Source organism: Camellia sinensis, chromosome 2 (assembly GCF_055761805.1).
Source record: "Camellia sinensis isolate YWXY chromosome 2, ASM5576180v1, whole genome shotgun sequence".
NCBI classification, from domain to species: domain Eukaryota; kingdom Viridiplantae; phylum Streptophyta; class Magnoliopsida; order Ericales; family Theaceae; genus Camellia; species Camellia sinensis.
Genome location: NC_138962.1, coordinates 17,687,596 through 17,700,848, shown reverse-complemented (window position 1 = coordinate 17,700,848; position 13,253 = coordinate 17,687,596). Strand labels below are relative to the sequence as shown.

Sequence of the window (13,253 nt, the reverse complement as noted above, 5' to 3'; positions counted from 1 at the left end):
AAGCCAGTCGAGCCTTGACTATTTCAAGCAATCTAGCGGGATTGTTATATATATATAGGAGTGATTTAGAAAGTTAGTTAAAAGTTAACTTTTTAGTTTTTTTTTTGTCTTTTTGTAGGTAAAAAATGTGAGAGGTGATATAATCCAAAATGAGTTAAAAATTAAAAATTAACTTTTAACTAACTTGAAAAGACCCAACTAATCATATCATTTGATTTGGCGTTAGTCTAATACAGTGCTTTGGTTTGATTTTTTTTTTTCAAAAATGATTTAGACCTCTAAAAGAAGAGCTCTAATAGAGCACTAATTTGTCTTTTTCTTCTCTCTTTTTTGTCTTATACTTCACTGTTTTTTTTTTTTTTTTTTTTATTGGTTGACAGCTCATTAGAGCTGTCCTTTTGCAGCTCTAATTAGAGCTCTGGAGCATGACCCTTTTTTTTTTTTTTATGTAACTTTGTGAAGTTACGAGAAAAAAAAGAAAAAAAAGAACCTAATATTTGATAACTTATTATTATCATTTTGATAAATAAAAAAAAAAGGTAATGTAACATCTAAATTTTTTTATAAAATTTTATAAAATAAAAAATTCTTAAATGATCTTGGAACATCTCGTGGCAATACTACCATCAATCATCAAGTGTCTTGTTCTTCTACTGTTCTCTATCATCTAACATTAAATTGTATATTTCACTCCTGTCACCAATTTTAATATTTTTGAAATTTATCAATTATAATACTTTTGAAACACACTAGAGACCATATTCTAAAACCACTAAATAATTTCTAAATTTTTACATTTTAATGAATCCCAAACAGGCCCTTCAAAAGTGCTAATACATATCATACTAAAGTCACTGCAACTTATCGATGGCAAAATGTTGGGTGAATGAAGTGCAGCTAAAAGAGATCCTCGAAGCTCTTATCAAAATTGTGGACAAACCTGGCTCTTTTCTTTCTCGTTTTAGGATTTGGAGAATTGCAATTCTCAAGATTATCAGCAAGAAAACACAAGCGCTGTAAAACGACCTTCATTGTCTTTTTACTGCTCTTCATTTTGTCCAACGTTCGACTCTCCAACATCATCATCCTCAAAGTCGATGATTTATTCAATAAATTATAAAACAATGACGCCAACTCAAGCCGCTCTTTAACAACTCCACTTCTAAAAGTTCCTTCTAGCTCTCTCTCTCTCTCTTTCTCTCTCTCTCTCTCAAAATCAAAATCAATGGGGAGCACTGAAGACCAGAGTAAACCCTCCGACCTCTACGACCCATCTTCCTCACCTACCCATCCCCTCCTTTCCAAACCTTACCCATCTCCAATTGACGAACCCATCTCCGACCCAACCACCTCCGAACCCGACCCATCTCAGTACCTCCAGATCTCCTACAACTATGGCCCCAGACCCATCAAAGACATCCCCTTTTTGATCCTCTTCTCCTTTCTAGTCGTCTGCACCTTCGGCTTCGGCATCTTCTCTTCCATCAATCGCAACTCCAATTCCTCCAAAGTCTCCTCCTTTGTCTACGACTCCAATTCCACTTCTTGCGTAGAACAATCATCACTTGATAATCCCCTTTCTATCTACTATTACTTTTCAAGCTCCAATCTTTTGCCGAGTTTGATTTGGACCCTTGTTATCACTTTGATTTTAAGTGTACCCTTTGTGCTGTGTGTACTTTTGTTACTGAAGCATTATACCAAACAGATTGTCTACGTCTCGCTTCCTTTCTTTATCATCGTACCCATTTTCTTAGATGTGTATTGGTTTGTTGCCTGTACTGTTGACTCCACTTGCAGCGATGATTTCCCGATTGGGTACCGGGTTTTAGTCCTCGTGTTTGTGTTTTTGGTAATTGCTGTGATTGTGTGGATTATTGTGGTGAATTGGCATCGAGTTGAATTGACTGTTAAGATTATTGCGGTTTCTTCTCATGCTTTGTCTCAGAATTTGGGTTTGTTTGGGGTTCTTCCAGCTCTGACTTTGGGTTTGGTGGTTTATTATGTGCCCATTGTTGTGTTTTTGGTGTTTGCAAATCAGAATGGGGAGATTGTGGCTCAATATGAGAGTGGAGAGTATTATTGTACTTGGAAGCAAGATAGTTGGGTGCCTGCATACTTTGCATTGGCAATTCTCACAATGTTGTGGTCTGCAACAGCTATGGTGGAAGTGCAGATTTATGTGATCAGTGGGACTATTGCACAGTGGTACTTTTCCAAGGATGATTCACGTCCAAGGCGGAGTATACGAAATTCCCTGAGGTAGTTTCCTGCTGATTGATAGCTACCCTTGTTGCTTACTATATCATACCAGCTTCTTGAATTAAGAGATGATTTTTTTTTTTTTTTTTTATTGTTTAATAATGGGTTCAAATGTTACATATATGATTCAAAGAAGTTAAAAAGTGGATTCCATATGGGAATTATCATTCTCTCAAATGAATTGTGCTCGTTAAGTTGAAGGCATTGAAATAGTAGTAACAATTAAATATAGGGCAAATTTCACTTTACCTCACTATGGTTTGGGCTATGTACAGTTTACCTCCTAACGTTTGAAAATGACCACATAACGCTTTTGTGATTTGTGGACTGAAGTGCATCGTTAACGTGACCACATAACCCTCTTGTGATTTGTGGACTGAAGTGCACCGTTAAGTCTATTAACAATTTAATGAAAAAGACTAAAATACTCATGTATTTTCGTCATTTGTTTGGAAGGCAAAGTGCACTATAACCCCCGTGCTTTATTATACGTGCAATTTACCCTCTTGAACTTTGAAAATGAGCATATAACCCCCTTATGTCTGCTACGTGTTTCACATTTACTGTTATGTTGGACAGAATGTTTAACAGTTTACTTCAGTCTATAAACCATGTGGGGGTTATGTGGTCATTTCCAAATGTCAGGGAGACAAACCGCACATGGCCCAAACCACGCTAAAGTGAAGTTTGCCCTTAAATATATTATATATATATATGGTAATTAAGTGGAACGGAAACTATATGGAATGCATTTTAATTAGTGAAGTCACCCAGTCATAAAAAAAAATTAGTGAAGTCAGAAGTAAAAACAAGGGAATAGTGAAACGTGATGGATTGAGTATGCGGTAGGTTGAAAGGGACTTTGCTTACAAATTTGGAAGAGAAACACGGATTTTAATGCGTTGAACTTGGAGCATTGTTTGCCATGCATATCTATCCAGCTAGCAGAAACATCTTTTGGCTATGCCAATCATACATCAAATATGAAATCATATAAAAATTAAGTATGTGTCCTTGAGCCTAGCTAAAGGTGGATGTCGACATGGATGGGTGTTAAGATAAGATGAGTAGAATGACATTCATGAGAAATTTCAGGTTTCACCAACAGAGAGATCTAAGAAAATTGGCCTGTATGGTTTGTTCCATGTGTGACAAAGACCATGATTGTATTTGCAAAGAGTATTATGATTCAATTGAAGGTTTTGAAAGGACTCGAGGAAGGGAAAATCTTTGGGTTTGTCTTGCTGCAAAGAAAAAGTGTGTTGTAGCTAGAGATGGAGTGGAATGCCGTAACAAGGAAACGAAAAACATAACAATTTGTGTGTGCATGCACCATCTAGAATAGTTGACAATCTTTGTTTAGTTGAATGATATTTAGTCTTATTTGATAGTTGTGTAATCTTGTACAATTTTATTTCTAAGCTCAGGTGAGCCAATTGATTCAGAAATATCTACTAGGCAGACATATTTATTTATTTATTCATAGTTGTTGCCTTAGGGTTATGCTGGTGATAAGGTTTTTAAGGAAATGATTTTAAATACCTATGGAACTTGTCAATTTTTTCATTGAGGAAATATGCACCCATTGTTTGTGTCAATGAGATACACATTTCTACATGTATACCATCAAATTAAGTTGTAAGTCAGTACTGGATTGTCTTGGGGATTTATGATTGATGTTGTAGTAATTTAGAAATTGATTTTAAAAATAATAATTTCAGAAATTAAACTTTTGCCTTTTCCTTTACCTTTACTTCCGTGTGGTTTAGGAATTGCATTTTTGGGATCATATAGGGGGTATTCAGCTGAACCTGTTTTTAGGAGTTTGGTGGATTCGTTCACAGTGGTGTTGTTGCCACATTCATTGCCCAACTTCCTTAATTAAAGGATTCATGGTTTTGAGGAATCCTCATGTGGTGGATGTTATGACATTGTTTATTAACAAATAAAGTTTCAAACATGTCATCCATGAAATCAGAAAGAAATGAACCCCAGCAGTTTTCTTATTTCATACTGAGCTCCTTATTTTATACTGATTGTGAAGAGATATGGAACAAAGCAAAGTTGAGACTTGGCTGTGCCAACTCACGGAATAAGGATCATGCTAAAATAACATAGAATATTCTTGATGGAGCAACTTTCTTGATTGCCAAGAGGAGCTAGAAAACATATTGTTGGAAAATGTAAACAGTTAAAGGACCATCATTTTGGTTGAGCTTTTATCCATTTGATTAGATTTAATTGTTGCAATTAGAAGATGAAGGACCAAAGTGAAATTTGAATGAAAGTTGGAGGGTGAAAAATGTAATTTACCGTTTTCTCAATTTCTATACGGTTTATGATTACGTAACTAGGAAGTTAAGAAAACTTTGCTCAACTATACTTTTTTATTGACAAATAATATCACACAAAATAAACATGATAATATATAAGATTGTCCTTTTAATATGTATGATTGTTTTACAAAAGTATACATCTCCCAGATTGGTTTTTGACAAACCACTAACACTATTATCTTGTAATTTTTTTGTCTCATTTTGAAAAAAAAAAAAAAAAAACCATATTGTTGTTCATATGGTTGTTGAAATGTGTAGGTTCTTCGTCTTTATTTTTTTACTCTTTTTTCCTCTTTGGGTAACAAAGAAAGATACACTCATCTCTCAACAGGGAGTGGAAACACTTTCCTATTGGGAATGGTAGGAGATACCACCCAAGGTTTTTCATGCCCATGAAGCTAAACATCATTAGACCATTTCTTAAAGTAAAACTTAGCAGGGTTGGTTAACTTTGCATGGTCTCTTAACCCTGTAGTTCTCGTAGATTTGTTAAGCATATATATCTATTTCAAGATAAGGTTTGTAATGCCGACATTTATGCTGTTTTTGCAGCAGATTTATGGTGTGGAGTTTTTGGTGCCATATCCTTGCACTTTTATGTGGTCTGTGTGCAACATGATTGTCTTTCTCACTTTTTTTGTTGGTTTGGGTACAAACTTGCAGAAATGCCTTTGGACCCTCCTCTGGAACAGTATGTTTATCTGGATTGCTTATTTGTGTCGTTCGTGTGGTGCGCGCTATGGTTGATTGTGCAAGACAAGAAGATGCTTCAGGGATAGTGTACATTGTACTCCGGTGCTGTGTTAATACCCTACTGGCAGCTTTTGAATTCCTCAACAAATTCACCGTCATCTTTGTGGCTATAACTGGTGAAGCTTACTGCACTGCTGCAAGGATGACATACGAGCTTCTAAAACGCAATCTTCTCTCAGCTGTTTTTGTAGAGACCGTCTCCACTCGTTTACTTGCTGGAATTATTTTTGTATTCTCGGCAATTTATGCAGTTGTGGTAAGTAGTACTCCTCTTCCTTGGATGCTTCCAAAGATTACTATTTTTAGAGTTGCCCGCGTAGCATCCTTGTTGGTCAGCAAACCATTGGTGGATCTATTTTTAAATGTACTTGGTTAGGACTCGTAACTGTTCACAGATTGGATTGGTTAGGACTGTTAAATATTTGAAACCTACTTGGTTAGGTTTAGGACTACTAAGTGAAACATAATTGAAACTTTTTCATGGTTTGATTAGGTTTATAATTGTAACCAAAGCCTTAAAACTGCAAACTGGACTGATTCAAACAGTTCTATCATTTTGAAATTGGAACCAAAACCGAAGCTAATAAAAACTGGACCAAACTAGTGGTTTGGATTTGATTGGATTGATTTACCGGTTTTACCCCTTTTTTTGAAAAATCCTTAGTTAGGAGGGGCACTCCTGAAATTTCAAAAGAAAAGCTGAAGGAAATAAAAAGTGGGTGATGTCCATGTTTGGTGACCTAATGATATCTGTTTTAGTTTTGTTTTATCCATTATTAGATATTTCCCAGATTCCTTACAGCCTGACCAAAAGCAGCTTCTTTTTTCTCTATGATTTAAACTAGAAGTTGTATCGTCTTAAAATTCTGGTTCTGACTGCAGGTTTGTGCAATATTGAATGCCGTCATCAGCAATCTCGGAGCGGACACCTATTTTGTGGCTGGCATGGCATGGGCGCTGCTGCTTGTGGTACTTGGATATTTTGTGTATGTGCTGGACAACGTTATCGATACGGTGTATGTGTGCTATGCCATAGACAGGGACAGAGGGGAGGTATGTAAACAGGAGGTACATGAAGTTTATGTTCATCTCCCCATCAGTAGGAACCATAGATCGTCTCTTGTTCCAGCAACAGTGCTTAGTGTATAACCATCTTTGAATCAAGTTTGTGTTGTATTCTGCTTGTAACTTTTATTCCTTTAGGTGTTAGAATTGCCATCTGGCAAATTGTGCATTCTGTTGTTTTGTACAATAGAGGTTTTTCCAATAAAGAGGAGAATTTTTTTTAAGGCAAGTTTGCATGCTTACTTTATGTGATTTACATGTTTTGCAATACAGATTTGCTACTTTCTTCTCCTAGTGTCTTATAGGGACCTCAGAATGAAATTTGCCAATGAGGGCTGTACCTGCCAAGTGATAGATAGCTATTTGTTCTGTTCCTGGAAATGATATATATTCAACAATTTCACCCCCAAGATTTGTAACTGCTGTAATCACTTGGCATTGAAGTATCTATTGATTAGTAATGAGATTATCAATAATAAGACGTGGATTTGCTTTCCAACATTGATATACATGTCTCTTTAGCACATGATGAATCTTGCAGCTCTGATCCTACGGTAGAGAGATGGTTGGGATATGGGTACAGAAGATCTGGTCTTGTAATGTCGCTCCAGTTTTCTTGAAGGGAGAGTAATTAAGATGCAAATGCTCCCAAATGCTTAGTAAATGGTTACTTGTCTACTAGGTTGAGCAGACGAGGAATGCCAATCCACCCATGGCCATAAATTACTAATGAACACCCAGAAAAATGCAATTTTCTTTTCCCCCCATTAGCCAAAACTTGAGGAGGAAGAAGCCTCACCACCGAATGAATGCTTCCACCAGTTTAATGCCCCAGTCTACCACCAAAAGATAAAATAAAAAATAAATAAATAAATAAAAGAATGAATGCTTCCACCAGAAAGAAACTGAGTTCTAACAGAGCACAGTTTGTGGGTGTGGGGTCGAACCTAAAGCAAGCAGGTCCCCCATCTACAACCAAACACTGGTTGTGGGACATAATGTTCGGAGAAATTGCATTTCAATATGAACAACTTAAAATAATTGTAATTTTTGTGAAAGTGTGAGCGAGTCTATGTCTAGTGTAATTGAAAGTTGTGACTTGTGACCCGAGACACTTCATGAAATTGTAATTATTTTGAATTATTCATGAAATTTTTCGGTTTCTGTGATGGGAGGAGGGCCACCCCATATGAGTGACATGTCTCCACATTCACATCCATATGGTCTCACTTGCCTTCTGATATTGTTAGATTTTAGTGTTTGTTAACTCTCTACTTGTCCTTCATTCTCTATCTTTCACGTGAAAGTCTAACAACTCATGGTTATCTGATCAAATGTACACTACAAATTGGGATGAACTAATATATCTTCTATATGGGGGGTCTTTTTCTTATCTACCACATTCCTTTCCACACTCAAAAACTCAAGCTTGGGGATTTGAAACATCGGAATTGTATTGTGTAAATAAAAGAACCTCAACAGAACAATATCTTCTACATTCAATTGGTTCACCTATGCCAATAAGCTTTACTTTCTTTTTTACTTATGCCAAGGTTTGCTTTTACGCAAAGACTTCAGAGTTTAGATGAATCAATGAGATATGGGTGTGTGGGGGGTGTGGGATCCCATATGGGACCACTGTATGTAGACATAGTATTTTTAGTCTGTAAACTTTGTTCTACAATGGAAGTGGACATTTATCTGATGTTCATCACCCGTTCATGTTTGATTTAAGTTTTGTTGATGTGTTATACAATTTCTCCTTTCTTGTTTCTTTCTTTCTTTCTTATTATAGAAGGGAAAAAAAAAATTTGCTATACAAACTAATAAATTTTATAAATTTGTATAGCATTATTCACTATATAAGGGAAAAAAATACGAGTAAAACGGGTCTTTGAAGTACTACGGATCAAACCAGAATGGAGGGTCAATTAGTGAGGCAAGAAAGCCAACTAAATGATTGTAAGCCAGGGAGAAAACAAAAAAATCCATTAAGCAATCCAAATAGATCGGGAAAAGAATAACAAATCCTCAGGGAAGCATTGGGAGCGCATGCCAATAAATAAAAATCAACAAAAGAGCCAATTCCCATCCCGACAAGATATAATAGACACTACACCAGGCAATGGGCAACACTACGTAAAGCTCTACAAGCACCAAAATAACGGCTAACCAGTTTCCAAGAAGACATTTCACTGAAAACTATACCCAAATGATGCACTTGACTATACACATAAGAGGAGGTAGATGAACAAAGAAAAGTACGTGTAATCAATTTCACAAAATAATACTCTCGATTTATTGTTTCCATACAAAAATTGATTTGATCATTAGAACGTCTTTCAACTGATAATCATTGGCCAAACAACTCTAACACATTATGATCTTGAAAGCGAAAGCAACTTACACCACGTCTTCTTGTTTATGTCTAATACGGGAAAAAATTTACCACACACTCGTAAACAAAAATAAAAAAATTAACTTATCTCATTTTGATTTTCCTTGCTTTCTTCCTCAACAAATCATACAACCAAATAAGGAGAAATATTTAAGAATTAGGTAGCAAAATTGCAAAAGCTGAACTTTTAATTCCTACTTGCCATTGCCACATTGCTATCTTCCATTTGATGATAGATGATCAGCCAAAGCATTACCATTCTTGGTAGGCCCTAAATAAACCTCACACCTTTTTCTCACATGACTCAAGATCAACCAATTTATTGATGGACCTACACCAGACACATTATTGAGCTTAATCTACACATTACATATACATGAATTTGCATATGTACACACACAACATTCATATATTAGGAACAAACATTCAAGTTTCAGTCACAGATTGGGGCCATTTCCCAATATAAGCCATTTTTGTATCGTATTTCCAAAACTAGGCCAACTTCTGACGGAATTCCAAAACTAGGTTAAAACGCTATTACTATTCGCGCTTTCACTGTTAGGAGCGTAAAAGTAGGTGAACAGTAAAATCGCGTTTACAAATAGCGACTTTGATTAATAAGTCGCTATTACAAATAGCGCTTCTAGGGTTTGTTAAAAACGCTTTTCCTAACAGCGCTTTTTTTAAAATAAAAATGCTATTCGTAATAGCGATTTTAAGAAAAAATTTTCCCCGGAAAAAACGCTATCTCTAATAGCGATTTCAGTACAAATTTTTTTTGCCAAAAAACGCTATTTGTAATAGCGATTTCATTTAAATGAAATCGCTTTTTGTATCAGCGTTTTCAAACTCCTCATATATACGAACAAACCCCCCCCCTCACCCCCTCCTCATTTGCATACGACTTAGGTTTTTGGCTCTCTCTGCTCTCTGCTCTCGCTCGCTCTCCCTCTCTCTGCTCTCGCTCGCTCTCTCTCTCTCTGCTCTCGCTCCATCTCAGCTCGCTCTCGCTCTCTGTCTCTGCTGTCTGTCTCTCTCCGTGGTATGACATTAACCCTAATTTTATGTATTTACTTTTTGTGTTTGTTTTGTGTTGTATTTTTTTGTCAATGTTAGGGTTTTACTTGTGAATTATTAAATGTGTTAGGGTTTTTATCATTGTGGTTATGAAATTAGGGTTTGGAATTTTTTGGCATACGGGTTAGGGTTTTTCTGTCAATGTTAGGGTTTTGAAATGAAATTGAATTTTTTGGAATCATGGTTAGTTTTTGAATTTTTCTGAAATTTTTATTGGTTTATCAAAATAAAGTATTTTTAATTTGAAACATATACTGTCATTATATAATTTGTAAATAAAGTATTTTTATTTATTTGGTTTTTTATTTTTTGGAATAAATTGAAATGCTTTATTTTTTTTGTAATATTATAGCATGAATGGATTTTATTTTCTTTTGGTTCTAATATTATAAAATTAATAGATTAAAATCTAATTGTAAGTGAAATTCAATAATCTATTTCAAAGAATTGTTTCAAGTTAAATGAGCTTCCAAATAAAGAAAGTAATATTATTTAAATGATTTATAAATTTATATTTTATTTATAATGAAATATTAATGTTTTTTGTTTTTTTATTCAAGAGGATACTATCATTTTATTTTGTTATGTTTTTTTTTATAAATTAGTTAATTTCATTATTTCAAATGTGAGAACATTTTTGTCTATGTACAAAAATATCTAAGTTTCATCATATTTATTTCTATTTATGTTTTACATTCTCCTATACAAATGAAGATAGTTAAAATAGAAATCAAAGCATGTAAATGTCATTAATTTGGGAGAAATTGTAGAGGTCAAGACTCGAGACCTGCATTGTGATACCCAAGAGACAAAGGATCCATGTTTCTTTGGGACTATTTAGGGGTTTTGTTTATTGGGTTTTGAATGTGTTAGGATCACATATGGATGACCTACCCCAAAAAACAAATTAAATTAAAATTTTAAAAAAAAAAATAGGAAAGTTTTGTCACATATGTATACTCTGATTAATTTAAGGGAGAGAGAATTACATGGAGGATCAAAATATTTTACATATCCTCATCTCTTGAAAACGTGATAAGATTCACTAAATGCTAGATTTAATATAATTTGATCATCCCAAAATTTCATGGACCGTTACAACAAAACCAAAATATTAATAGGGCTACCCAAAAATAAAATAAAAAATAAAATGAACATAAACAAATTTCAAGGTTTCAAGTCAAAGAAATAGTCATATAAGATAAAATAAGTTATTTTATTCATATAAGACAAAATGTTATATCTAAATCATAAATATTTTATTTTTTCTCTCATAAAAGTCAAAAAAACATATCACTAACGACATTTTTTAGCCCCAAATTAAATAGTAAAAAAATCGACTCATATCCAAACAAACCCTTTTTGTCAAAAAATCGACTCATATCAAAAAATCGACTCAGATCTCAATCTTGATTTTTTTGTTGGAATGCAGTAAATGACAACACCCTAAGATTATGTTTCTTTATCTTGACAAAAAGAAAATGAGGTGAATTTATTTATTTCTCTTGGTAAATCCAAGGCTCGGGTACAACATTAAATGACCACATTAACTTAATTCACAAGTCTTTTAATAGGTGTACCAAAAACTTGAAATCAAATCTAACCTTCAGCCGAAAAAAAAGAAAAAAAGAGAGTATTTTTTTCTCTTTTTACAATCAATTCTGCAATGATAAATCTAATACAACTTTGATTAAGAAAGTGTCTCATTTGTCAAGTCAATCAATCTCTTAAAACTGAGTTTGAATTAAGAGAAAGAAAAATGTGAGTAAAATAAAATCTAATTTGTTCTTCTATTTTCTTTTATTTTATTTTATTTTCTTTTCTTTTTTTTTTTCTTATTTTATTTTATTTTTAATCTGTGTTCAAAGTTATGATTCAAACACAATCATAATCAAGTCAAATGAAGGGAATTCATGAACAAGTGAAAGAGCTACTCATCATTATGCAAAATCATAGACTGGATTTCTATTGGGCAATTAGCTAATTTAGCTGTAATATATATAATTTTAGGATGTATGTAAATAGTGTTATGCCTTCTAAATTTAAATTTTGTGAATCTTAGGTTTCGTTTGGCATGTCATGTTTGGGCTAAAATAGCTATAAAAAGACTCTTGACCAACAAGCTAGTTCTTTGTTTCATACTTTTGCGAAGTGGGTTTATTAGTAGAAAGAAGAATCTCCAATGTCCACCCATGAATTACTATGTATTGCACCACTGGCATTGGACCCAAAAGAAAAATATTTTGAATATTGAATAAATTTGAATATTTTGAATGTTTATATTTTTAAATTTCAAATCAGGAATTAGAATTTTTAAATTTTGTTTGTGAATGAAAATGTCTATATTTTGAATATTGAATAAACCAACGTACATTTGTTGAATTGGAAATTGTTTTTTTTTTCTTGTGAAGAGGAATTAAAAGGAAATTAGGGTTTTAAAAGTAATTTTTTTTAATTAAGAATTGCGATTAAAAAATCCGAAATTCATATATTTAATTTTGACTATATTTTATTAAAAAGAAATATTTTTATTGGTTTCTCAAAATATTTAATTTTGACTCTATTTTATTAAAAAGAAATATTTTTATTGGTTTATCAAAATATTTAATTTTGACTCTATTTTATTGAAAAGAAATATTTTTATTGGTTTCTGAAAATATTTAAATTTGACTGTATTTGATTTAAAAAAAAAAATTTGGTTTAATTTCGTTTGGTTTATTTCACTATATTTGGGGTCATATTTGGGGTGAAGCAGCCAAAATATGATTAAAACATTTAATGAGCTGAATTTGTAATACATATAATAGTATTCTAGTACAAATTAAAATTTTATGATAAAACTGAAGAAAATTTGAGAAAGTTTTTGAAATGGGTATTGAACGAACTGACTTATCGTCTTTTTCACTTTGTGATTGTCCACTACCATTGAAAATGAAAATCTACTTTGGCTGCTATTTTAGAGTAGTTACAATATATGCATGAAAAGAGTAATAAATTATTTTAATTAATAGTCCATAGCAATTTCGTACGTAAGAAGGGAAAAAAAAAAAAAATTGGCACTTTGATGGGTAAGCATGTGTTTTGTAATACCAAATAATTGGTACGGATGGCCCGATAGATTCACATGGATAACTATCCAAAATGTAGTCCATACATTTAACCACCAACTTCAATTGAATTATCTGTAATTATTTTTTTGTTTTTGTATGTGTAAGAAAAAAAAGGAGTAAATAAATATAATTTTTTTCTTACTTTTCAGAACGATCCAAAATGATCCAAAATCAAGTTTTCTTACTTTTCAGAACGATCCAAAATGATCCAACATGGAAACACTTCAAATAATCAACTCGTGCTCTGATACC

General features: G+C 33.3%; 1 protein-coding gene across 1 annotated transcript; it reads left to right on the top strand.

Annotated features, from left to right (window-relative positions):
• Nucleotides 1-358: 358 nt before the first annotated feature.
• LOC114311396 (Plasma-membrane choline transporter family protein) lies at nucleotides 359-6,640 on the top strand. The gene is made up of 3 exons (XM_028257541.2): nucleotides 359-2,262; nucleotides 5,262-5,607; nucleotides 6,234-6,640. The coding sequence occupies exons 1-3, from the start codon at nucleotides 1,226-1,228 to the stop codon at nucleotides 6,498-6,500; spliced, it is 1,650 nt and encodes a 549-aa protein (XP_028113342.2). The 5' UTR covers nucleotides 359-1,225; the 3' UTR covers nucleotides 6,501-6,640.
• Nucleotides 6,641-13,253: the final 6,613 nt, after the last annotated feature.

What these genes read in the sequence shown, in the direction of transcription:
- LOC114311396 (XM_028257541.2), top strand. Translation starts at nt 1,226, where the DNA reads ATGGGGAGCACTGAAGACCAGAGTAAACCCTCCGACCTCTACGACCCA. An exon ending in AGTATACGAAATTCCCTGAG is followed by an intron (nt 2,263 to 5,261) that starts GTAGTTTCCTGC and finishes ACAAACTTGCAG; the next exon opens with AAATGCCTTTGGACCCTCCT. An exon ending in CGGCAATTTATGCAGTTGTG is followed by an intron (nt 5,608 to 6,233) that starts GTAAGTAGTACT and finishes TTCTGACTGCAG; the next exon opens with GTTTGTGCAATATTGAATGC.